The sequence below is a fragment of the Oncorhynchus mykiss genome, chromosome 25 (genome assembly GCF_057628025.1).
Source record: "Oncorhynchus mykiss isolate SJ-2025 chromosome 25, ASM5762802v1, whole genome shotgun sequence".
Classification (NCBI taxonomy): Eukaryota; Metazoa; Chordata; class Actinopteri; order Salmoniformes; family Salmonidae; genus Oncorhynchus; species Oncorhynchus mykiss.
The window spans coordinates 46,586,270-46,613,367 of NC_143046.1; the positions used below are offsets into that span (position 1 = coordinate 46,586,270).

The 27,098-nt window shown below is 41.4% G+C and overlaps 2 protein-coding genes and 1 long non-coding RNA gene across 16 annotated transcripts in view; 1 reads left to right on the forward strand and 2 right to left on the reverse strand.

Annotated features, from left to right (window-relative positions):
- Positions 1-8,534, reverse strand: part of LOC110505211 (ena/VASP-like protein) — a 65,630-nt gene extending 57,096 nt beyond the window's left edge. For 3 of the 5 annotated variants that reach the window (XM_090220414.1, XM_021584287.3, XM_090220412.1), the window contains exon 1: positions 2,423-2,840. In XM_090220414.1, the coding sequence (XP_090076540.1) occupies positions 2,423-2,445 (23 nt within the window). In that variant the 5' untranslated portion in view covers positions 2,446-2,840. Of the gene's footprint in view, positions 1-2,422; positions 2,841-8,045 lie in introns of those variants that run through there. The other 2 variants (XM_090220415.1, XM_021584289.3) reach the window with 2 other exon arrangements.
- A 4,949-nt stretch (positions 8,535-13,483) lies between these two features.
- The window catches only part of LOC149972009 (uncharacterized), a 115,499-nt gene continuing 101,884 nt past the window's right edge, over positions 13,484-27,098 (forward strand). Inside the window, exons 1-2 of the long non-coding RNA XR_016491849.1 lie at positions 13,484-13,787; positions 14,156-14,217. This is a non-coding gene — a long non-coding RNA (uncharacterized LOC149972009). The remainder of the gene's footprint in view (positions 13,788-14,155; positions 14,218-27,098) is intronic.
- The window catches only part of LOC110505212 (echinoderm microtubule-associated protein-like 1), a 96,389-nt gene continuing 84,270 nt past the window's right edge, over positions 14,980-27,098 (reverse strand). For 8 of the 10 annotated variants that reach the window (XR_016491848.1, XR_016491847.1, XR_016491845.1 and 5 more), the window contains 4 exons: positions 18,208-18,295; positions 17,996-18,091; positions 17,425-17,555; positions 14,980-17,322 (listed from right to left, as the gene is read on the reverse strand). Coding sequence is in view for 5 of the 10 variants with exons in the window: in XM_090220417.1 (XP_090076543.1) it covers positions 17,197-17,322; positions 17,425-17,555; positions 17,996-18,091; positions 18,208-18,295 (441 nt within the window). In the remaining 5 variants the exon portion in view is untranslated. Of the gene's footprint in view, positions 17,323-17,424; positions 17,556-17,995; positions 18,092-18,207; positions 18,296-18,770; positions 18,990-27,098 lie in introns of all 10 variants that reach the window. The other 2 variants (XR_016491846.1, XR_016491844.1) reach the window with 2 other exon arrangements.

The window sequence follows — 27,098 nt, forward strand, 5'->3', positions numbered from 1 at the left end:
CAAGGGGTCTGAAAACGTTTTGAATGCACTGTACACGCAAGCACACACACATCTCAGTAGACATAAAGTACCATGACACATACAACTTAATTGGAAATGGAATGTTGTGATTTGAGTAATGGTGGGTGGTTGACATATGAGCCAGACAGCTAGGCTGTCTCTAAACTGCACTGTGTGGATGAGCTTCGTCCTCCAACCCTCTACACCCTCAATAACACAATTTCTTGTTGTGTCAGAAAAAAAGCGGAACAATCTCAAATGTCATTATGATAGCTACGCTACACTCTGACTAGTTGACATGGAGTCGCTGAGGGTGAGAGCACCACTATGGGTTGAACCACTGTTTTGGATTGGTTAAATTAGTCCTCCTCAGTTAGGATTGGTGGGCAGAGTATTGGGACGAACTAGGCTGAACATAGGCCATTGTCAAGCTGAATTACTATAAGTGACTGTCGCTCCAGGAATAAAAAAAAACTGATCCATGATGCTAACATATAGCCTGTGGCAAAGATATTGTTGGTATCAAACATTGGAGAGAGACACATCAGAGATGGGTGGGTCATCTCAAGTCTTCCAAACTTTAAGGAATTGCAGTAATGACATGGTGTGTGATCACCAAGGATAAGAAAGGGGTAAGTAAGTAGTAGACACATGGCTACTGGATCCAGCCCTTCCCCCACCCCAAGCCCTCTGTAAATGCAGGTCCCTATCTGTCACTAATCATTATCCTTAAAGGGAAATGCAGCTAATTTGGTACTGTAGCGACTAGCTAGTTATGGGCTTGAGAAAGCACTACCACTAGGGAGTTAGGCTAGCAGCTAACACAACTTATCTGTTTGATGTTATGGGTCAGTCGTCAACTGAAAGGTAAGGAAGATAGCAGAGGGGGAGAGAATGCCAGAGAGAGAGAACGAGAGCAGGGGGAGTTAGGGTTAGAGAGGGGGGAGAGGGAGGCTGAGGTAGTTTAAAAGCCAATAACTGCAGGTTCAGCAACAGCAAAGCTCCCCAGGGTTGTCAGGCCCTGTTGTGCCTCCTGAATGCAGATCCCTGACCAGAGTGAAACCTATATGCTTGTCATTCTATATGGACTGTTATTTTTGACCAACTGCAATTTTCACAAGCTCATAAGGATAATATATATTATAAGCTTGTTATTATACCATTAAAATGTTCAGCGGTCTCCAACTGAGTTCACTTTGGCAGTAAATGCATTCAGTTTAACAAGTGACAATGTTCCTAAAACTGTTACTCCTTCCGAAGATTAGTTATGGCATCATTGTGACTACAGTCAGTTGTAAGATTTGTCCACAGTTCTATGTGTGAAACATGGCAACAAACAATGCACAAACACAACGAGGTTGTAAAATCCCAGTGATGTCATATAAAGCATCCCTAGGTTATTCTTCCCGCATACTGACGACATCACCTGGGTTGTGTTCAATAGGACACTTTGTAGCGAAATCTCCAGGATGTCCTTCCCTGTTTAACTCCGTTTTTTTCCTTCCGTTTGGCACTTAATGAACACAACCCTAAAAATCCAATCCTCACAAATCACCATGTCCTAGTCAGGGCCAATTCCATTTCAATTCAAGAAGTATTCCTATTCCCCTATATTTCAGTTTACTTCCTGAATTTAAATGGAATTGACCCCAACCTTGGTCCCAGTCTTTCCCACCATACTACACAAATTAGCATTAGCTTAGCATTCCTGAGCATGGACAGTCTGTACACAAGCGTAAGATGGGATCAATCCTCTCTGAGGCAAAGCTGACACACTGATTGAAACTCATCTCCTTTTCCTCTGGGAAGAATGGAGAGATTTATCAAACTCATTCCTCTGAACAGCTGGCTGCAGTCTCAGCTCAGTGGATTGAAGGAAACACTCCTTGGAACTGTTCAGTGTTTTTACTGACACAAACAGCCAATGGTTTCTTACCGAGCTGAAAACAGAGATTCAGTTTTGTATAGGAACTACCTACCAAAACCATTTTCTTCTAGGCCATAAACATTTGATATTATTGTTTTTACATTGTTGTCCAATCACATCTCTGATCAATACACTTCAGACCTGAATAGTAAATGTCCAACTATTTATTTATTATTTAACTAGGGAAGTCAGTTAAGAACAAATTTACAATGACAGTGTGTTAACTGACTACTTCAGGGGCAGAAGGATACTTTTTACCTTGTCAGCTCGGGGATTTGATCTAGCAACCTTTTGGTTATTGGCCCAACACTCTAACCACTAGTCTACCTGCCACCCTGTGGCAGAGAGCAACTTCAGTTTTATTTCTAATAACTAGCTACCAAAACCATTTCTCATCTTGAATGAGCCTATTCCTGAACATATACTATAAACAGAAAATTCTGAGGCAGATGGACAAGGCAAAAGCAACACAGTGAGAAAGGCAATTATACTTACCCGAAGTCATCAAAAGAATACATGGTTGGCAGGTGGTGTCAATGGAGGAGGTAGAAGTGAAATCCTTTTGCATAAAATGAAAAGTGGCGGAGACTACATGGAAAGGAAAGCATAAGTGAGACTGGAGAGTATCTGGAACGCACACCTCATCTTCTATCTTCTTCAGACAGGTAAAAATAAATAATCATTCTAGAAGCACAAGGATCCTCATTAAACTGATGTGAAGGAAAAAGAGTGCAGCTGGCTTAGAGAGTGAGTGAAGAGAAATGGAAGGAGTGAGCGTGACAGTGTGTTTGTGTGAGAGTGAGAGAGGAAGGGAAAGAGAGAGAGAGAGAAGGCGATAGCAAGTGCGTGTGAGAAAGTCAGTAAGAGAGAGTCAGAGAGAGAGAATGAGAGAGAGAACAGAGAACATGTGATCACGCCAGCCCAGTCACCTTGCCTATACCCACGTCCACTCAAAGGATTGGAGGTCTGTATAGCCTATCTGCTTCTGAGGAGTCTCGCCCATTGAAAGCACTGAAAGAGCCACATGATCCCTGTAACCAGTGTATAAGCACGGCATGATAGCCTGGTCCCAGATCTGTTTGTGCTCTATAGCCAACGACTATAGTCTTTGTCAATGCCAAACAGCAGATCAGGGACCAGTCTAACGGCATGATAGGAACTTGTAAAAATGTCTCCTGGCAACACTGTCACACATGCACCTATCTTAGAGTTAGTATTTTTGCTAAAATATCTACACAATTTAACATTAACATTTGATTAATGTCATTCTGTTGCCAAATAAATTAAAACTCTGGTCATTTAGCCTCATTTCTGTCAGATCCTAATATGCCTAATATGGATAAGCAGGTTTTTCATGACTTTCACTTGACCCATTTGCCACTGCACAGCTTCTACACTTAGTGTTACTGCAGTTATTTATGGCATCGTTAATTACGGGGATTCTTCCTCAATGAGATTCCATCAGTCTGATGCAAGCATAGATCAATAAACTGCTATGCAACAAAGCAAAGTGTGGAAAACAAAGAGCATTCTCTCAGCCCTGCAAAGGAGGGTTTAGGTTCATTGCTTCAAGGAGCCTTCAAGGAGCCATATATAGGGTTAATTGCTACTACAATGAAACAATATGCTAGTGGGAATCTATAGTCCAACAGACAGTCGAACCAGGGTGTATTGGGTCTGTTCTGTTGATAATCCTGACACACACACACACACACACACACACACACACACACACACACACACACACACACACACACACACACTGAAAACAACATGCAAAATAAGGACTCCTCTACATGTATGGTTGGTTTCTACATGGAGTGGGAATACAAGAAGCAGAATCTGGATCTTCATCAATAAACTGCAGAGGACATCATCTTTAGTAGAATACGATGCATATGATAAGGTTAGGGCTCGTCGAGCTGGATCACACGAGAAGCCACTAATCTGAAAAGCCTGCAGGAAAACGTATAACTCAGCGTTTTCACATCGCCAGCGACCTTTTTTTCGGCAGCTGAGTCACCGTGGCAACCGCGCAAAAAAATCATTCGGCATTAACGTTTCCCAGGAGATTTTCTCCATATGCAATGACTGAGTATGGCTGGCAGGGAGAATACGAAGTCATCATAGCATGATAAAACACTAATGCTAAAGCTATAAATAGCCATGCATAGGACAGCAGTGGAGTGCAGTGGCTGCAATGGAAGCACTGAGGTTGAATAAATCATTTAATTAAATATTTCCAGTCACCTTGTGTCCTTCTGAAGATGTAAGACTTCCCTTTAGCTTCCTGACTGAAAGAACAGCCTCTGGCCAGACATAGGCTACAGGACACATGGAGAGCTTCAAAAAGCATGATATAAGACACTTACACATATTCATCCATCTATACAATGAGACAATATATGAATCATATAATAAATGTATGCTATGGTGTTAAATGAGATGCATCAACTTGTCAAACATGTATCAACTGCGTTTCAGTGATGTTACACTCCAGCAGATTTGGAGGCATGGGGATGTATCCTTAGAACAATGTGACATTTTTCTGTGCAGTGTTTATCAGGATGTACCTTATCTATCTTTCATCATTTAGGGTAAATGGAAAGCTGTGCCTTAGGCCTATAACAACGTCACAGTGATGCCAAATGGCTACAAAGAAAGCATGACCACACGTGGTGTGTGCATGTGTGTGTGTGTGTGTACACTAGGGTTAGTCTGATAGCTACCCGTGTTTAATATTAGTCTGATGTACTTTGTGGGAACATAACATTTGACCGCTGTAGCGCATTCGACTGTGTTAATATAAAGCCATAACTCTTCGCTCTATACAGCTCTATGAGCGCATATACAGCCATACATGCCATCACTGTCACCATGAAGACAATCACATGTGCAACCACAAATACTTCACACACACAAAAGAGTGCCCTGCACATGCTGATGAGCGAATATCTAAAAACAAAGAGTATAGGACAAGGAACTACACCTGTGTCCATCTGTCAGAGAATATCCAAAGCTGACAAGGTAAAAATCTGTTGTTCTACCCCTGAACAAGGCAGTTAACCCACTGTTGCCTGGTAAGGCATCATTGTAAATAAGAATGTGTTCTTAACTGACATGCCTAGTTACATTTTTAAAAATCTCTTGAATTATTGCTTTTGTTTTCACAAGCAGATAGAGATTGCACAGATAGATTTCCAGAGACTCCCTATTTTTTATTTTTCCGTAGAGTATTCAGGTAGGCTATTCAGGTCTTGGTGACTGTATAGCCTGCTGCATACCAACATAACCGAAGGTCCCAAAATACAATTGACCCACAGGGCACAGGATTTATTTGACACTTTAAGGCAGTAGCCTTACAATATTCTTTCTCCACCCAGAGAGCTGAGAACTGTAATTTGTGTCAAAGCTCTCAATCATTATTTTGTCTCTACTAATCTTTAGGTGTGTTGTTGTTTGTTGACTGAGCTGATCTACCATAATGATGCAGCTAGATATTGGATCACAAAAAAATACAACTTTTACATTTACTGTGTAGTTTACCAATAAATAGTGTGGGTGAAGTGGACATACTCAATATTTATATCCCAAAATAAATAAATGACCTTACGACAATACATTTTAATAGACAGTTGGCAAAAATAGTTAAGATCTTGCTAGATCTTCCACATTTTTAAGTTTAAGTTACAGCCTTATTCTAAAATGGATTAAATTACATGTTTTCCTCATCAATCTACTCACAACCTATAATGACAAAACAAAAACAGGTTTTAGAAATTTTTGCAAACTTATTAAAAATTGAAATACCTTATTTTCATAAGTATTCAGACCTTTTGCTATGAGACTCAAAATTGAGCTCAGGTGCATCATGTTTCCATTGATTATTTCTAACACTTGATTGGAGTCCACCTGTGGTAAATTCAATTGATTAGACATGATTTGGAAAGGCACACACCTGTCTATATAAAGGTCCCACAGTTGACAGTGCATGTCAGAGCAAAAACCAAGCCATGAGGTTGAATGAATTGTCCGTAGAGCTCTGAGACAGGACTGTGGCGAGGCACACATCTGGGAAAGGGTACAAAAACATTTATGCAACATTGAAGGTCCCCAAGAACACAGTGACCTCCGTCATTCTTAAATGGAAGATGTTTGGAACCACCAAGACTCTTCCTAGAGCTGGCCACCTGGCAAAACTGAGCAATCAGGGGAGAAGGGCCTCAGGGAGGTGACCAAGAACCCGATTGTCACTGACAGCGCTCCAAAGCTCTTCTGTGGAGATGGGAGAACCTTCCAGAAGGACAACCATCTCAGCACACCACTAATCAGGCCTTTATGGTAGAGTGGCCAGACGGAAGCCACTTCTCGGTAAAAGGCACATGACAACCCACTTGAAATTTGCCAAAAGGTCCCTAAAGGTCTCAGACCATGAGAAACAAGATTATCTGGTCTGATGAAACCAAGATTGAACTGAATGCCAAATGTCACGTCTGGAGGAAACCTGACACCATCTCTATGGTGAAGCATGGTGGTGGTAGCATCATGCTGTGGGGATGTTATTCAGTGGCAGGGATTGGGAGACTAGTCAGAATCGAGAGAAAGATGAACGGAGCAAAGTACAGAGAGATCCTTGATGAAAACATGCTCCATAGCAATCAGGACCTCAGACTGGGGAGAATGTACACCTTCCAACTGGAAAACGACCCTAAGCACACACAAGTGGCCTCGCCAGAGCCCGGAATTGAATCCGATCTAACATCTCTGGAGAGACTTGAAAATAGCTGTGCAGCGACACTCCCAATCCAACCTGACAGAGCCTGAGAGGATCTGCAGAGAAGAATGGGAGAAACTCCCCAAATACAGATGTGCCAAGCTTGTAGCGTCATACCCAAGAAGACTCGAGGCTGTAATCCCTACCAAAGGTGTTAACAAAATACTGAGTTAAGGGTCTGAATACATATGTAAATGTGATGTTTTTTGTACTTAAAAAAAAAAAAATGCAATAATTTCTAAAAACCTGTTTTTGCTTTCCATTAATGGGGTATTGTGTGTAGAATGAGGGACAAACTATTTAATTAATTTTAGAACAAAGCTGTAATGTATCGAAATGTGGAACGTCAAGGGGTTTGAATACTTTCCGTAGGCACTGCATTTTATACATTTACAAAAAATATGGGGGATTGGAAATGATGCAGGCAGTTAGACTGGCTTCCATCAATGTAACTGCAATATTAAAGATGATCTACCCCCTAAAGAAAAATAAATAAATGCAGCTAAACCAGTCAATAAAATAGTTTGTGTGGTCTCCTTTCAATGACAACATTGCTATTTCATGCAGACAATCCAATAAAGGAAATGGATAGGTGTGTACAGAAGAAAGATGAATGGAATAGTATGCTATGGACTAGAGTAGGAAAAAAGGTTGATTCCATAGTTCTGTAGGCTACTCTATAGACCCCTTTCCTGTACAGGACACACTGACTTCACGCGCGACTATTGGCGGCAGTAAGAAAGCCATCACCATCTGTGGCCATTGAACATAGGCTAGATTTAAGTTATTACTTCGAAACAAAAACATTTTGGGTTTATGCTTACAGTGATGTTTTGCTTCTTGTTTGAACAATTGCTAAGACTATTTGTTTGGGATCTTTACAAAATGACTATTTTGGATGCATCAATTGTTAGCTAGACCAGTAAAATTATACTTAAAAAACAAACATATTAAGCAGGACATTCTTACGAGCCTCAAAGGTAATGTGAAATGCACACCTAAGCAACATGTAAATATAGTTTGTTTTGCTGGCGTTCTAGAAGAACAGCACCCTTGTTCTGCCACCAATTTGCGCGCATCGCCCTCGTGCAGCAATGTTTGCAAACGCAGAAAGGGATTTGTAGTTCATTTTACCAGTGATCCTTCACAAATAATGGATTTGTCTATTGTTTAAATTATCTAATGTATGAATTGGCTACGTTGAAAATGTAGCCTATCATGTTGTGATGACTGACATACAATATATAGTGGAAACGTTCACATACATATACATACATAAAGGAACATGTCGCGTTCTGACAAATGATGCCACAATGCAAACCCAACACATGCGCAATTGCTTACCTCATTTTTCTCTCCTATTCAATGAGACGATGACATGAAAAAAATGGACGTATGTGGATGTTTACCTGTCAGACCGTTTGTAAAGCAGAACGTTCTAATTCACTATAACTAAAAGATCATTCACCAATGTAGGCTACACCAATTATGTATGCCTGTTGGCAATGCAATGTCAATCTGTTGCTGAAATGCAATGTGAGGATACGAACGTTCTCTTTCTCTCTCAAAAGCTTTGCTCTCCGTTTATTCTCTTGCATCCTTAATTCCATGTTCAAAAGATGGTCGCTGTTGTCTCAATTAGAAGACGGGGTGATTGTGGTTGACTGCGCCTCTGAGTTGCCATATTTTCCCCGTATTTCTGGTATTTTGGAAAGTGGAGATTTCATAAAATAGCCGACATCAGCATGCGACCGGTCCATTACTGCCAACTTGCGACGAACACCGAGAAAAGCATCCTATTCATCTTCCTCCTCCTCCCCCTCATCTTCTCTCTCTCACACGCTCTCTCTCAGAACAATATAATTAGATTATAATATAATCACTCATAATAAATATTATACCCTGCATCAATTGTAAATATCAGACCTTTCCTTTCCCAATCATTTCATCATTTCAACACACCTAAAATAAACTTTGGAATTTCAAAATGTAAATCAAGAAGAGGACCAAAAATCAGTCCCAAAAAATTGTGTTTACTGTCAAACACTGTGTTTACTGTATTCATACGTGTATTCATAAACCATTTTACATTCACTCTGAATGGTAGTGTTCTGCATCCGTTTCCATACACCCAAACAACGACAACAACCAACCCTTCAAGGCTTCCAATGTCTTTAACTGTTTGGGATAGGGTGCAGCATTTTCACGTTTGGATGAAAAGCGTGCCCAGAGTAAACTGCCTGCTACTCAGTCCCAGTTGCTAATATATGCATATATATTATATATATATTAGTAGATTTGGATAGAAAACACGCTGAAGTTTCTAAAACTGTTTGAATGATGTCTGTGAGTATATAACTCATATGGCAGGCAAAAACCTGAGACAAGATCGAACCAGGAAGTGGGAAATCTGAGGTTTGTAGTTTTTTTAAAGCTTGGCCTATCGAAAACCCAGTGTCTATGGGGTCAAATTGCACTTCCTAAGACTTCCACTAGATGTCAACCATCTTTAGAAACTTGTTTGAGGCTTCTACTGTAAAGGAGGGGCTCATAAGAGCTCTTTGAGTCAGTGGTCTGGCAGAGTGCCACAAACTCGTGCCGCTCGTTCACGTGAGAGGTAGTTCATGTTCCATTGCTTTTCTACAGACAAAGGAATTCTCCGGTTGGAACATTATTGTAGATTTATGTTAAAAACATCCTAAAGATTGATTCTTTACATCGTTTTACATGTTTCTACGGACTGTAACGGAACTTTTGGACTTTGTCTGGACCTAGTGTTCGCTCCTCATGAAGATGGATTACTGGGCTGAACGCGCTAACAACAAGGAGGAATTTGGATATAAATGATGAACTTTATCAAACAAATCAAACATTTATTGTGGAACTGGGATTCCTGGTAGTGCATTCTGATGAAGATCATCAAAGGTAAGTGAATATTTATAATGCTATTTCTGACTAATGTTGACTCCAACATGGTGGATATTTCTTTGGCTGGTTTGGTCTCCGAGCGCCGTACTCAGATTATTGCATGGTTTGCTTTTTCCGTAAAGTTTTTTTGAACTCTGATACAGTGGTTGCATTAAGGAGAAGTCTATCTTTAATTCTGTGAATAACACTTGTATCTTTTATCAATGTTTATTATGAGTATTTCTGTAAATTGATGTGGCTCTCTGCAAAATCACCGGATGTTTTGGAAGCAAAACATTACTGAATTTAACACGCCAATGTAAACTGAGATGTTTGGATATAAATATGCACTTTATCGAACAAAACATACATGTATTGTGTAAACATGATGTCCTATGCGTGTCATCTGATGGAGATCATCAAAGGTCAGTGATTCATTTTATCTCTATTTCTGCTTTTTATGACTCCTATCTTTGGCTGGAGAAATGGCTGTGTGTGTTTTTGTGACTTGGCTCTGACCTAACATAATCTTATGTTGTGCTTTTGCTGTAAAGCCTTTTTTAAATCAGACACGATGGGTAGATTAACAAGAAGTGTATCTTTCATTTGGTATATTGCACTTGTTATTTAATATTTTTGAATTTCGCGCGCTGCCTTTTCAGCAGAATATTGTCGAGGGGTGCCGCTAGCGGAACCCCTAGCCACGTTCCACACCCACTCTAAACAAATCATCTTCTCTAATAATGATATACAAAAAAGAAGACCTGTCACACCCTGATCAGTTTCACCTGTCCTTATTATTTATTGTCTCCACACCCTCCAGGTGTTGCTTGTATTCCCCAGTGAATTTATCCCTGTGTTTCCCATCTCTCTGTGCCAGTTCATCTTGTATGTTTCCAAGTCAACCAGTGGTTTTCCTATTCTCCTGCTTTTTGCATTCTCCTTTTTCTAGGCCTCCTGGTTTTGACCCTTGCCTGTTTCTGGACTTTGTACCCGTCTGCCTGACCATTCTGCATGCCTTGACAACGAGCCTATCGGCCACTCTGTACCTCCTGGACTCTGATCTGGTTTTGACCTTTTTGCCTGTCCACGACCATTCTCTTGCCTTCCCCTTTGAATAAATAAACATTGTAAGACTCTAACCATCTGCCTCCTGTATCTGCATTTGGGTCTTGCCTTGATAAGACCAGCCCAGTGAGCACAAGCTGTTTAAAATACATATTTTCAATGTCTTTTCAACCAATCTCTTGTGCTCATAGGGAATGACCCCTTAAATTAAATAATTCCATCTTGGTTACTTTGTTATGGTAACTTGTCACATCTGCATTTGTCCAATTATGTTTACATCTGCAAAAACAGGGCTTTGTTTATGAGGCAAACATTGTGGAACATTGCTGTGTGGGTGAGCAATAGCCCCAAGACTGCCATGCAGCTCCCCTGGGACTGAAGAAATATCAGCACACAGAGAGAAGTAGGAGATTGAACTTCACTCAACTTTCTAGAGCAGTTGTCACCAACTGGTCAATCACGCTCAACATGTCGATCTCCAAGGAATTCCTAACCGATTGCCAAACATTTATGTAAAAACCCAACATGTTGTTGGCGGTAGGTGCACCCAATTCCGCTGCCCTGCGTGCTGTGCCATACCAGGCATAAAATAAAGCTATAGTAAATTTGATACTGTGAGATTACAAAACGTTTAAAACCATGACTAGCGAGTGACTGTCAATGAATACAGCAAAGAGCTGCTTTTTTTTTGTGAATTCCTGTTTAAGTTCTTACTTAGCACTGTCACTACTGTATATTCAACACTTTTATAAGCCATAAAATGCACGTTCTACTTATTTTCACACAGCGCTACACTGCACCAGTAATGAATTGGTAGGAAAGTGTATCTATAGGCTTGCGTTATTAGTGGCTTGGGTCTTTTTTAATATCAAATAATATTTCCCTTTCTCTGTTTATAGGAGTAACAACATGAATTTGTGCACAAGGAAGAAATAATGCGGTGCGACTCGAGTTTCGCCAGCAGCTGGAAGACAGTAACCCTTTTTGGTCAGTCTCGCGGTGAATGTACTGTACACTAGATGGCGGTAATATGCAGCGTGCTGCTTAGGCCGCCCACTGTGACACGCTGTTGGGCGTGCTGGCAGCATGTGGCAGCGTGTTCGATTGTGCGTCAATAATTCAGCATAGCAAGTTTGTATGAAGGTCTAGTTCAATAGTAATATCCTCTAAAATCTAATCAAATGAATTTATAAAGCCCTTTTCACATCAGCTGATATCTCAAAGTGCTGTACAGAAACTCTCTGGTGACAAACAAACTTTGCTGCCCCTGTTAACAATCGTCCACATGGCTAGGAGAACCTATTCAAGTAAGTAAATACATTTTGAAAATGTAAAAAAAACAATGTATTATTAGCTAACTAGCTACATAACTCAAATGAGCTAGCTAATGTTAGCTAGTCAGCTAGCATGCTAAATCGCGATTTTCGTAAGTTAACTTTATGATTAAAAAAATATGCTTAATCATTTGTCTCTAAATTAACTAACATATTCCTGTCAACTGTACATTTTTTTGCATGATTCCTATGATGTTATACTCACTTACATTTGCTTCCATCCAAGTATTTGAAGAAAGTCTACAGCCTAGGGTCACATAGCATCACATTCGTCATGGGAACCACTCGATATGATTGGTCATTGCCCAGCGGTCGCCGCTGGTGATTTGCATGAAGTTGGTAAAAGTTAATATATTTCACCGACTCCCACGCCACCTTTGCACCGCCCAAAGGTCCCCCGCCCTCTCCTTTTCTCACTGCTTTCCTTCCATTGAAATGAATGGGAAGCTGTGTTTCACCATGCGGCATCCTGTGCTAGTGTATCATGCCAGTGCTGCTCTCTCACTCTGCTGAGACTGACCATCAGAAACAGGCAACATCAGCCCAGTAAAATAAAGATAGAAAGCAAAGGATTTAAAGGTATGCTCACTCAGCTGTGCCTCACAAGTAATAAAACAACGGATCTATTACCTGTGATTATATAGCCGACCTCAAATGTTTTAATCTAATTTTAAAAAATGGCCCAAACAACAATGCATTAGCAGGGCAATTCGAACAAAGCCAATATGAGGTGATAATGTATTGGGCCTATAGCTTACTGCACAAACCTCCTTACTACAGTATTGTTTTTAATTGGTTAGTGTTGCATAGGCTTATGTTTTTTAAGTCATGTTAAAAAAAATTGAGCAGGAAATCCCGGCTTGCATTTTGACTCAGAAAGTGATCTTGACTCAGAAAAGGTTGGTGACCACTGTATTAGAGTTTTCCCTGTTAACACTATCCCTTCAATGTGGCAATTGTGATCTAATTAATTAAATATTAGCCACTTTCAATGCAATATACTGAAACAAAACCAATTATGCAAGACATGTTGTTTAACCTCTTAGAGCTCTAGGGGCGCTATTTCATTTTTGGATAAAAAACGTTCCCGTTTTAAGCGCGATATTTTGTCACGAAAAGATGCTCGACTATGCATATTCTTGACAGTTTTGGAAAGAAAACACTCTGAAGTTTCAGAATCTGCAAAGATTTTGTCTGTAAGTGCCCCAGAACTCATTCTACAGGCGAAACCAAGATGATGCATCACCCAGGAATTAGCAGAATTTCTGAAGCTCTGTTTTCCATTCTCTCCTTATATGGCTGTGATTGCGCAAGGAATGAGCCTACACTTTCTGTCGTTCGCCCAAGGTCTTAGCAGCATTGTGACGTATTTGTAGGCATATCATTGGAAGATTGGCCATAAGAGACTACATTTTCCAGAGGTCCGCCCGGTGTCCTTTGTCTAAATTTGTGCGTAATCTTCAGGTGCGGGCATTTTCTCCTGGGATTCAGGAGAGAAAGCATTTTTCCAAGAACGATGTATCAATGAAGAGATATGTGAAAAACACCTTGAGGATTGATTCTAAACAACGTTTGCCATGTTTTCAGTCGATATTATGGAGTTAATTTGGAAAAAAGTTTGCGTTTTGAGGACTGAATTTATGGATTTTTTTTGGTAGCCAAATGTGATGTATAAAACGGAGCTATTTCTAATACACAAGGAATCTTTTTGGAAAAACTGACTATCTGCTATCTAACTGAGAGTATCCTCATTGAAAACATCAGAAGTTCTTCAAAGGTAAATGATTTTATTTGAAGGCTTTTATGTTTTTGTTAATGTTGCGTGCTGGATGCTAACGCTAATGCTAACGCTAAATGCTAACGCGAAATGCTAACTCTAGCTAGCTACTTTTACACAAATGATTGTTTTCCTATGGTTGAGAAGCATATTTTGAAAATCTGAGATGACAGTGTTGTTTACAAAAGGCTAAGCTTGAGAGATGGCATATTTATTTCATTTCATTTGCGATTTTCATAAATAGTTAACGTTGTGTTATGCTAATGAGCTTGCTGATAGATTTACACAATCCTGGATACAGGGGTTTTTTCATAGCTAAACGTGACGCAGAAAACGGAGCGATTTGTCCTAAACAAATAATCTTTCAGGAAAAACTGAACATTTGCTATCTGAGAGTCTCCTCATTGAAAACATCTGAAGTTCTTCAAAGGTAAATTATTTTTGTTGAATGCTTTTCTGTTTTTTTGTGTAAATGTTGCCAGCTGAATGCTAATGCTAAATGCTACGTTAGCCATCAATACTGTTACACAAATGCTTGTTTTGCAATGGTTGAGAAGCATATTTTGAAAATCTGAGATGACATTGTTGTTAACAAAAGGCTAAGCTTGAGAGCTAGCATATTTATTTCATTTCATTTGCGATTTTCATGAATAGTTAACGTTGCGTTATGGTAATGAGCTTGAGTCTGTATTCACGAACCCGGATCCGGGATGGGGAGATCAGAAAGGTTAAGGCAGAATGCATGAGTAGGATTCTATTGCATTGACACACACTACTCATCCTGATCCAGCATAAATAATCAGAGCTGCAGTAGACCTATATGCAAATATACCATTGCCATATATGGATCTGTGCCATTTACTTTGAACTGGACTGTGTTTACAGCATGGGCGGTCGTGAGTGGATGCGCTTGTTTTGAGATCAAAGCGAAGCTGCATCTAGCCACGTGTGCACATTTTGTTCATATCCTTTGTTAGTTAGTGAGTTATTAGCCCAGTTATAGATAATTTGTAGTCAGCAATAGGGGAGCGATTGCTTCCTACAATAGCACAAAACGTGTCCATTTCTAGACATCTTTGAAAAGCGAGTCAGGTAAAGAGCAGTGTTGTATTTTGAGACAGGCTTGAATAAGCCAAGTAGCCAATAGGTAGAGGGTAGTATAATTTGTCTGATTCTCTATAATAATGGTATGTGAATAAAAATGCATTTTATTTTGTAAAGTGATTTCTTGCAACAAACAAACACAACAAAATATTCAGTCACCTCCTTGTCTGAAGGGCAAGTGGATAAACAGGTTAATGTCAAGTCCTGCATGGAACACCACACATTGGCTGCTACTGTAGACTGAATTATAGAACAGCTATTTCTTTGTTAAAATGTTATGGGATGCACTTTCTCCATTGTTTTTGATGGTAGGCCACTCTGGTAAGCCTATATTATGATCAAATAGCCACTAGCCAACTTGACCACTGTTAAAACTGTAACTTAAAGTGGGTACAGCCTAAGTGTTCACAGTAAACACGCGCTGGAAGTTGCACCAAATGTTCACAATGTTCAAGTTTGTGCTTAGCAGACATGGAATTTGTTCAGTGCCTAATTTTTTTTGAAGAAATTACATGAATAGAGCTGATGTGATTCTTCATCCTACATGTCAGAAAGGCATGTTTGTTCTTCGTAGTATATTTCTATATGAACATTCCACAATGTTGTGCCCTTCTGAATGCAGCCCAGGTATAACCAATGTTATGCATGCTCTGGATACTTTTCATCACTTTTTATCACTATAAAGCAAACGCCAGATGAATGACCAGTCCATTTCAGACATTAGCAGTGTGGTACAGATAACCCTTGGTGCGATTATTTTTCCTGGCTTTGGGAAAGCTTTCGATATGAATTACGTTTTGTTCATAGTAAACAAGAGGCATGAGTCAAGACGACAAGATCAGTATGGTAGCTAAATCACAGGTTATTTTAAGCCTTGGAGAGATCAAAAACAGCTGTAAATATCAAGAGTGGGCCTTAAGCCTTGGAGTAGTGATTACTTGCCTATGGCAAACAGTGCACAATAGGGGAGCACACATTAGTACTTTTCACACTACTGAGACAAACCGAGCCAAACAAGATGTACTGAGCTAATCTGGTTAGCTTCTATGTAGTTACTGTATGGATTGGTTCGGCACTATAGTGTGAAAAGAGTATTGGAGAGAAAACATTTACAGTGCAATGGTCTGATTAGTACAAACCTCTTATTTACAGAACTAGTTTGAGGACCATACAGGAAGATAAGGGAGGCTCAGGAAGGAAGTGACATCGGTAGCAGATATATAACAGTGTAATCCAAATATGTTTGAAATGTAGTTGAACTTCAGTCATTTGTGTCCCAAAATGATGCTTTTCAACAGGTGTAAATAATCATTGATTATTAATTTAAATGATTATTCATTTGTTTTTAAAGGGCTCTTTGAAATGCCAGTGTGATACTTTATCATGTATTATAGTTTGCAGAGCATTAGTGAAGTAGTCATTATGACACTATTCAATACCTCAGGAAGCCAGACAGTGGCAGCAGAGAGTTAATATCTTCATATTTCCATGTAGCGTCACAGAATTCGCATCTATTCAACCGCACACTTGGCCTAGTAACAAACTGCCTGGGGTAAACCTGATGTATTAATTTTAAAATAAACATCATATGATGAAAGAGTGTAATCATTGGAATATTGGTCATTTACTCTCTGTCAGCATCAGTTTTAACCAAATGTATGTGCACATAGTAAATGCACATAGTAAAAATGTAAACTTCCATTATGCATCCACTCTTACCCAGAGCAATTTGGCTAAAATGCCTTGCTCAACAGATTTTTACCCTAATCAGCTTGGGGATTCAAACCAGCAACATTTTGCTCACTGGCTCAACACTCTTAACCACTAGGCTACCTGCCATCCACTTTCAAATGTGGAGTGCTATCTCTACCAGGCCAGAGTAGAGGCCATTGATATGGCAAAGGGAATAAATTCAACTCCTAATTTTCTATTGGTTTCCTGAGGTGTGAAATATACAAAATAAAGGAGACAGACGGAACGATAAAAGACGAAACAATAGGTACTCCCTGTTGTATCATCCTTTGTTGCGATGCTCTTCGCCCCCAACCCACCCACGACCCATCCTACCCACCAAAAAGCTAAACTCTGGAGTGAAGTCAACCCTAGGAACAGATCTAGAATCAGCCCTCCCCAAATTCTAACCCATTAATGGGGTAAATACAAAACTGATCCAAGATCAGCTTCTTGGGGCAACATCATCGTAAGCTCATTGTACAGGGGAGCCTCTATGAGTACAACACTTCCCCTACTCACCCTACCCTGATCCATAAAGAAACTGTCTGTCTGTTGCCCCAAAATGGCCGCCTCACACTACCCGCCACTGCATGACGCTCATGTCCTTGCCCCCAGTGGAAACCAGGCAACTATCGTCAAACAGGAATTTTACGTTGGTCACATGACTGCTGTGTCCGCCATAAACATGACTGGGAGCCTGGAAGAAGAAGAAAATCAATTAATCAAACTGCAATCAATGGCTTCACATCATCTTCACAGGCTCTTCTCATCTAAACATTCAATAGATTTTCAATCTTACCCGGAATTGAGAGCAGGGGAATGAGAAAAGTTGGACTTTTCCGAAGTCGTCTCCTGTGACGAGCAGCCTTTTGTCATTGGATCTGGAGACGGCGTTGATGTCAGTCCCGTCGGAGCCGTCAGACCATAACCCTGTGGATCAGGACCAGAGTTACAGTATCTATCTCATTATGTTATACCCTACACAAAATGTTCAAAGTGAAGCATGCAGCATGTAATCTTGGAAACCCAGAACAAAAATGTTGCGTACTGTAATTGCATCATATGCTTGATTAGGTTCTGAGGGGAGAAGTACTGACAAGACAAACAAAGTCTCCACCCCCATAAATTAATCTCTCAGCCAAAGTATGGGTCAAATGGCCCCTCCCCTTCACAAATTTGAAAGATGCGAAATCGTGATTAGTCCAAATGACCAGTGACAAAAAATCTGTGCACAGGGAAGTTCCTCATTAGTCGTCACATCCCACAGTCTGTTGACAGATGCTACGATACCATCAAATGTTACGTCCATCTGTCCACAAGACATTGTACAGTATGTGTCCAGCAAACACATATCCAGCTGCATTGCTCACCAAAGACTTGGAAGCCCAGAGTGCAGTTGGACGTGGCCCAGGGGATGTCCCGTGTGGTCTCCACACTCACCACCTGTTTACACACTGATGGGATCCCTGGAATGAGACACAGCGGATTGAAATGTGGAGGTGCTACCCTGAAGTTTTCCAATAAGAACACAGATTTTCATTTTCAGTTGCTAAACAGCTTTACTGAACATGCCCATACTTACAATAGAGTATCTCATAGTCTCCTGAGTTGGACACCAGGTACTGAGAGTCCACTGACCAGTCCAGATGGGTGATGAAGCTGAAGTGGCCCTGAGAGACAGAAAGAGAGAGAGAGACAGAGAGAGATTGTATGCAGCTGTAGTACAAAGGCAAGAGAACCCTGCTGCAGCAGAACTTCACTAGATAAGACATTTGCTGAACATTATTTGTTCAAAACTTGAATACATGTAATTTTTGGAACATAAAAAGTATAACAAATATGTGAAGAAACCCTGCAGTTTTGAAACAGTGAACCGTTAAAGAACCAGTGCAGTCAAAACAGTTATTTTCTTGTGTTTTATACAGTACCAGTCAAAAGTTTGGACACACCTACTTATTCAAGTGTTTGTCTTACATTTTTACTGTTTTCTACATTGTAAAATAACAGTGAAGACATCAAAACTATGAAATAACACATATGGAATCATGTAGTAAACAAAAAAGTGTAAACATATTTTTTTTTTAATCCACAATTTGCATTGATGACAGCTTTGCACACTCTTGGCAATCTCTCAACCAGCTTCACCTGGAATGCTTTTACAACAGTCTTGAAGGAGTTCCCACATATGCTGAGCACTTGTTGGCTGCTTTTCCTTCACTCTGCGGTCCAAGTAATCCCAAACCATCTCAAAAGGGGTTGAGGTCGGGTGATTGTGTAGGCCAGGTCATCTGATGCAGCACTCCATCACTCTCCTTCTTGGTCAAATAGCCCTTACACAGCCTGGAGGTGTGTTGGGTCATTGTCCTGTTGAAAAACAAATGATCATCCCACTAAGCTCGAGAATGCTGTGGTAGCCATGCTGGTTAAGTGTGCCTTGAATTCTAAATAAATCACAGACATTGTCACCAGCAAAGCACCCCCACACCATCACACCTCCTCCTCCATACTTCATTGTTGGGAAACACATATGCAGAGATCATTCGTTCACCTACTCTATGTCTCACAAAGACACAGTGATTGGATCCAAAATGTTCCAATTTGGACTCATCAGACCAAAGGACAGATTTCCACCGGTCTTGTCACGACTTCGGACAAAGTTGGTCCCTCTCCTTCTTCGGGCGGTGTTCGGCGGTCGACGTCACCGGCTTTCTAGACACCACCGATCAATGTTTCATTTTCGTTTTGTTTTGTCTTGATTATTTACACACCTGGTTTCCATTCCATTAATTATGTTCATTATTTAACCCTCTGAGTTCCTTCTCTGTTTTGTGCGTTATTGTTTGTCATGTGGGTTCTCGTTGTTTGTGCTTTAGTTTATTGTATATGTTCCTTGTTGGAATATTACCATTGATTGAGTAAATCGTTGATTATTACTCAGAACTGTGTCTTGCGCCTGACTTTGCCTTTATTCAATTTCACCAACGGCCTCACATTTCAAATGTCCATTGCTCTTGTTTCTTGCCCCAAGCAAGTCTCTTCTTCTTATTGGTGTCCTTTAGTAGTGGTTTCTTTGCAGCAATTCGACCACACAGTCTCCTCTGAACAGTTGTTGTTCAGATGTGTCTGTTACTTGAACTCTGTGAAGCATTAGTGTGGGCTGCAATCTGAGGTGCAGTTAACTCTAATTACCTTACCCTCCGCAGCAGTGGTCACTCTGGGTCTTCCTTTCCTGTGGCGGTCCTCATGAGAGCCAGTTTCATCATAGGGCTTGATGGTTTTTGCGACCGCACTTGAAGAAATATTCAAAGTTCTTGACATTTTCCGCATTGACTGACCTTCATGTCTTAAAGTAATGATGGACTGTCATTTCACTTTGCTTATTTGAGCTGTTCTTGCAACAATATGGACTTGTTCTTTTAGGAAATAGGGCTATCTTCTGTATACCACCCCAACCTTGTCACAACACAACTGATTGGCTCAAACGCATTAAGAAGGAAAGAAATTCCACATACTGTATTAACTTTTAACAAGGCACACCTGTTAATTGAAATGCATTCCAGGTGACTATCTCATGAAGCTGGTTGACAGAATGCCAAGAGTATGCAAAGCTGTCATCAAGGCAAAGGGTGGCTACTTAGAGGAATCTCAAATATAAAATATATTTTGATTTATTTATCGCTTGTTTGGTTACTACATGATTCATTCAGCCGACAGAAACTTTCAACCGGTTTTCCCCATTAAGCAGCGGGTCGGAGTCAGAGGCCGAGTCTTCTCTGGTCTCTACTCCTCCCGTTACGGGGTCTGAGACGCCGAAGCTTCCCACCATTAGCTCTGACAAATTGAAAACTCTAGTCATTGGCGACTCCATTACCCGCAGTATTAGACTTAAAACGAATCATCCAGCGATCATACACTGTTTACCGGGGGGCAGGGCTACCGACGTTAAGGCTAATCTGAAGATGGTGCTGGCTAAAGCTAAAACTGGCGAGTGTAGAGAGTATAGAGATATTGTTATCCACGTCTGCACCAACGATGTTAGGATGAAACAGTCAGAGATCACCAAGAGCAACATAGCTTCTGCGTGTAAATCAGCTAGAAAGATGTGTCGGCATCGAGTAATTGTCTCTGGCCCCCTCCCAGTTAGGGGGAGTGATGAGCTCTACAGCAGAGTCTCACAACTCAATCGCTGGTTGAAAACTGTTTTCTGCCCCTCCCAAAAGATAGAATTTGTAGATAATTGGCCCTCTTTCTGGGACTCACCCACAAACAGGACCAAGCCTGACCTGCTGAGGAGTGACGGACTCCATCCTAGCTGGAGGGGTGCTCTCATTTTATCTACCAACATAGACAGGGCTCTAACTCCTCTAGCTCCACAATGAAATAGGGTGCAGGCCAGGCAGCAGGCTGTTAGCCAGCCTGCCAGCATAGTGGAGTCTGCCACTAGCACAGTCAGTGTAGTCAGCTCAGCTATCACCATTGAGACCGTGTCTGTGCCTCGACCTAGGTTGGGCAAAACTAAACATGGCGGTGTTCGCCTTAGCAATCTCACTAGGATAAAGACCACCTCCATTCCTGTCATTATTGAAAGAGATCATGATACCTCACATCTCAAAATAGGGCTACTTAATGTTAGATCCCTTACTTCAAAGGCAATTATAGTCAATGAACTAATCACTGATCATAATCTTGATGTGATTGGCCTGACTGAAACATGGCTTAAGCCTGATGAATTTACTGTGTTAAATGAGGCCTCACCTAGTGGCTAAACTAGTGACTATATCCCCCGTGCATCCCGCAAAGGCGGAGGTGTTGCTAACATTTACGATAGCAAATTTCAATTTACAAAAGAAAAAATGACGTTTTCGTCTTTTGAGCTTCTAGTCATGAAGTCTATGCAGCCTACTCAATCACTTTTTATAGCTACTGTTTACAGGCCTCCTGGGCCATATACAGCGTTCCTCACTGAGTTCCCTGAATTCCTATCGGACCTTGTAGTCATAACGGATAATATTCTAATCTTTGGTGACTTTAATATTCACATGAAAAAGTCCACAGACCCACTCCAAAAGGCTTTCGGAGCCATCATCGACTCAGTGGGTTTTGTCCAACATGTCTCTGGACCCACTCACTGTCACAGTCATACGCTGGACCTAGTTTTGTCCCATGGAATAAATGTTGTGGATCTTAATGTTTTTCCTCATAATCCTGGACTATCGGACCACCATTTTATTACGTTTGCAATTGCAACAAATAATCTGCTCAGACCCCAACCAAGGATCATCAAAAGTCGTGCTATAAATTCACAGACAACACAAAGATTCCTTGATGTCCTTCCAGATTCCCTCTGTCTACCCAAGGACGCCAGAGGACAAAAATCAGTTAACCACCTAACTGAGGAACTCAACTTAACCTTGCGCAATACCCATGATGCAGTTGCACCCCTAAAAACTAAAAACATTTCTCATAAGAAACTAGCTCCCTGGTACACAGAAAATACCCGAGCTCTGAAGCAAGCTTCCAGAAAATTGGAACGGAAATGGCGCCACACCAAACTGGAAGTCTTCCGACTAGCTTGGAAAGACAGTACTGTGCAGTACCGAAGAGCCCTTACTGCTGCTCGATCATCCTATTTTTCTAACTTAATTGAGGAAAATAAGAACAATCCGAAATTCCTTTTTGATACTGTCGCAAAGCTAACTAAAAAGCAGCATTCCCCAAGAGAGGATGACTTTCACTTTAGCAGTGATAAATTCATGAACTTGATTATTAGAAAGCAAATTACGGACTCCTCCTTAAATCTGCGTATTCCTTCAAAGCTCAGTTGTCTTGAGTCTGCACAACTCTGCCAGGACCTAGGATCAAGAGAGACGCTCAAGTGTTTTAGTACTATATCTCTTGACACAATGATGAAAATAATCATGGCCTCTAAACCTTCAAGCTGCATACTGGACCCTATTCCAACTAAACTACTGAAAGAGCTGTTTCCTGTGCTTGGCCCTCCTATGTTGAACATAATAAACGGCTCTCTATCCACCGGATGTGTACCAAACTCACTAAAAGTGGCAGTAATAAAGCCTCTCTTGAAAAAGCCAAACCTTGGCCCAGAAAATATAAAAAACTATCGGCCTATATCGAATCTTCCATTCCTCTCAAAAATTTTAGAAAAGGCTGTTGCGCAACAACTCACTGCCTTCCTGAAGACAAACAATGTATACGAAATGCTTCAGTCTGGTTTTAGACCCCATCATAGCACTGAGACGGCACTTGTGAAGGTGGTAAATGACATTTTAATGGCATCGGACCGAGGCTCTGCATCTGTCCTCGTGCTCCTAGACCTTAGTGCTGCTTTTGATACCATCGATCACCACATTCTTTTGGAGAGATTGGAAACCCAAATTGGTCTACACGGACAAGTTCTGGCCTGGTTTAGATCTTATCTGTCGGAAAGATATCAGTTTGTCTCTGTGAATGGTTTGTCCTCTGACAAATCAACTGTAAATTTCGGTGTTCCTCAAGGTTCCGTTTTAGGACCACTATTGTTTTCACTATATATTTTACCTCTTGGGGATGTTATTCGAAAACATAATGTTAACTTTCACTGCTATGCGGATGACACACAGCTGTACATTTCAATTAAACATGGTGAAGCCCCAAAATTGCCCTTGCTAGAAGAATGTGTTTCAGACATAAGGAAGTGGATGGCTGCAAACTTTCTACTTTTAAACTCGGACAAAACAGAGATGCCAAGTCCCAAGAAACAAAGAGATCTTCTGTTGAATCTGACAATTAATCTTAATGGTTGTACAGTCGTCTCAAATAAAACTGTGAAGGACCTCGGCGTTACTCTGGACCCTGATCTCTCTTTTGAAGAACATATCAAGACCATTTCAAGGACAGCTTTTTTCCATCTACGTAACATTGCAAAAATCAGAAACTTTCTGTCCAAAAATGTTGCAGAAAAATTAATCCATGCTTTTGTCACTTCCAGGTTAGACTACTGCAATGCTCTACTTTCCGGCTACCCGGATAAAGCACTAAATAAACTTCAGTTAGTGCTAAATACGGCTGCTAGAATCCTGACTAGAACCAAAAAATGTGATCATATTACTCCAGTGCTAGCCTCTCTACACTGGCTTCCTGTCAAAGCAAGGGCTGATTTCAAGGTTTTACTGCTAACCTACAAAGCATTACATGGGCTTGCTCCTACCTATCTCTCTGATTTGGTCCTGCCGTACATACCTACACGTACGCTACGGTCACAAGACGCAGGCCTCCTAATTGTCCCTAGAATTTTTAAGCAAACAGCTGGAGGCAGGGCTATCTCCTATAGAGCTCCATTTTTATGGAACGGTCTGCCTACCCATGTCAGAGACGCAAACTCGGTCTCAACCTTTAAGTCTCTACTGAAGACTCATCTCTTCAGTGGGTCATATGATTGAGTGTAGTCTGGCCCAGGAGTGGGAGGGTGAACGGAAAGGCTCTGGAGCAACGAACCGCCCTTGCTGTCTCTGCCTGGCCGGTTCCCCTCTTTCCACTGGGATTCTCTGCCTCTAACCCTATTACAGGGGCTGAGTCACTGGCTTTACTGGGGCTCTCTCATGCCGTCCCTGGAGGGGGTGCGTCACCTGAGTGGGTTGAGTCACTGATGTGGTCATCCTGTCTGGGTTGCCCCCCCCCCCCCCCCCCCCCCCCCCCCTTGGGTTGTGCCGTGGCGGAGGTCTTTGTGGGCTATACTCAGCCTTGTCTCAGGATGGTAAGTTGGTGGTTGAAGATATCCCTCTAGTGGTGTGGGGGCTGTGCTTTGGCAAAGTGGGTGGGGTTATATCCTTCCTGTTTGGCCCTGTTCCGGGGGTGTCCTCGGAGTGGGCCACAGTGTCTCCTGACCCCTCCTGTCTCAGCCTCCAGTATTTATGCTGCAGTAGTTTATGTGTCGGGGGGCTAGGGTCAGTTTGTTATATCTGGAGTACTTCTCCTGTCCTATTCGGTGTCCTGTGTGAATCTAAGTGTGCGTTCTCTAATTCTCTCCTTCTCTCTTTCTCTCTCTCGGAGGACCTGAGCCCTAGGACCATGCCCCAGGAATACCTGACATGATGACTCCTTGCTGTCCCCAGTCCACCTGACTGTGCTGCTGCTCCAGTTTCAACTATTCTGCCTTATTATTATTCGACCATGCTGGTCATTTATGAACATTTGATCATCTTGACCATGTTTTGTTATAATCTCCACCCGGCACAACCAGAAGAGGACTGGCCACCCCACATAGCCTGGTTCCTCTCTAGGTTTCTTCCTAGGTTTTGGCCTTTCTAGGGAGTTTTTCCTAGCCACCGTGCTTCTACACCTGCATTGCTTGCTGTTTGGGGTTTTAGGCTGGGTTTCTGTACAGCACTTTGAGATATCAGCTGATGTACGAAGGGCTATATAAATTAATTTGATTTGATTTGATTTGATTCCATATGTGTTATTTCGTAGTTTTGATGTCTTCACTATTATTCTACAATGTAGAAAATAGTAAAAATAAAGAAAAAACATGGAATGAGTAGGTGTGTCCAAACTTTTGACTGGTACCGTATACATTTCCACACTATGAGGTAGGAATAATAATGTGAAATTGTGAAAATTATGATAATGCAGTGTAAGAGTGTAAGAGCTGTTTGAAAAGGCCGGCTGAAATGTCAACCTGTTTTGGTTGGATGGTCTATTAAATGTGTTAATAGACAAATAAGAAAGACAGTTCCAAACCTCTCTGCCAATAACAGCTACTTTGCAGTTTTTCCCCTCCCCACTCCCTGACAGTACTATAAAAATGCTTGTTTGAGAAATTGCTCTTTGCTCAGAAACAATTTTTTTGTTGACAATTTTTATTGAAAACAATCACAGTAAGGTACTTAACAGTTACCCAGAAATGATTTGATATTGAGATAAAAACGACTGCATTGGGCCTTTAAAGGTCAACTACCCCTTAACTTAGAACAAACTTCTCTGGTTTTAGACGGCCTATGTGGTATTGATATAAGTCAAACGTGTGAATAGGATACTTTTGGCCATAAAGCCAGACGTGTCCAAAAATTTGTGTTGTTGGTGAGTTCGTCATGAGTGACTGCAGGGTTGGGTATGGATTACAATTATGCCCACTTGCCCACTAACACATGAGAAACAGCTATGCTGATTGTGCTCTATCAGCTGAGCACGCTCTATCGCAGGTATCATCATCTAAAAGCAGTCGCAGACAGATTTTTTTTCTCTAGGGGATGGCCGGGGGGTAGCTTAATTACAAATCATTTGTAGACTGCAAATTGTCCACAAGAGGCCCAAACGGATATAATGTTTGACTAAACATAATAATTTCAAACCTTGCTCACATTTGTGTATGATCACATGTAGTGTCTCTCTATTATGTGTGGGAACAATTGGGAGCAGATTTCTTGTATAAAATCACTAGGAGCTGATTTCCTGGTGTTTTTACAGTCTTAAAAAAAATGTTTTTGCTCAGAGAACTTGGGGGGCCAAGTAAAACCACCAGCGGGCCAAATTCGACCCAGGGGCCACCAATAGGGGATTCCTGCTCTATCCAATCACAGCAGCCAGATCCTCCAGACAGTGCGACAATATGCATGTGTGTGTTTTGTGTGTGTGAGCGTATGTAGTGTGTGTATGTGTGTGTTAAAGTGTAGTATGTGTGAGTGTGTGGGTAGAGTCCAGTGAGTGTGCATAGAGCTTGTGCAAGAAGGTCAGTGCAAAAAAAAAATTGCAATGCAAATAGTCTGGATAGCCATTTTATTAACTGTCTTATGACTTGGGGGTAGAAGCTGTTCAGGAGCCTTTTGGTCCCAGACTCCCAGAGAGAGCTGGCTAGAGTCTTTGACAATTTTTAGGGTCTTTCTCTGACAGCGCCTGGTAAAGAGGTCCTGGATGGCAGGGAGCTCAGCCCCAGTGATATAGTGGCACTACCCTCTGTGGCTCTTGCAGTCAGATGCCAAGCAGTTGCTATACCAAGTGGTGATGCAGCCAATTAAGATGCTCTAAATGGTGCAGCTGTAGAACTTTTTGAAGACCTGAGGGGCCATGCCAAATCTTTTCAGCCTCCTGAGGGGAAAGAGGCTTTGTTGTGCCCTTTTTACGATTGGGTTTGGACCATGATGGATCCTTAGTGATGTAGACACTGAGAAACTTGAAGCTCTCGACCCACTCCACCAAAACCCCCATCAATATGAATGGGGGTGTGCTTTCATGCTCTGAGTACGTGTCCTGGCAATCCGTCTGGCCCTGTGGCCTTGTGAATGTTAACCTGTTTAAAGGTCTTACTCACATCAGCTACAGAGAGCGTGATCACACAGTTGTCCGGAACAACTGGTGCTCTCATTCATGGTTTAGTGTTGCTTTCCTTGTCTACATGGCTCGCGTCACTGGACAGCTCGTGGCTGGGTGTCCCTTTGCAATCCGTGATAGTTCGCAAGTCCTACCACATCCGAAGAG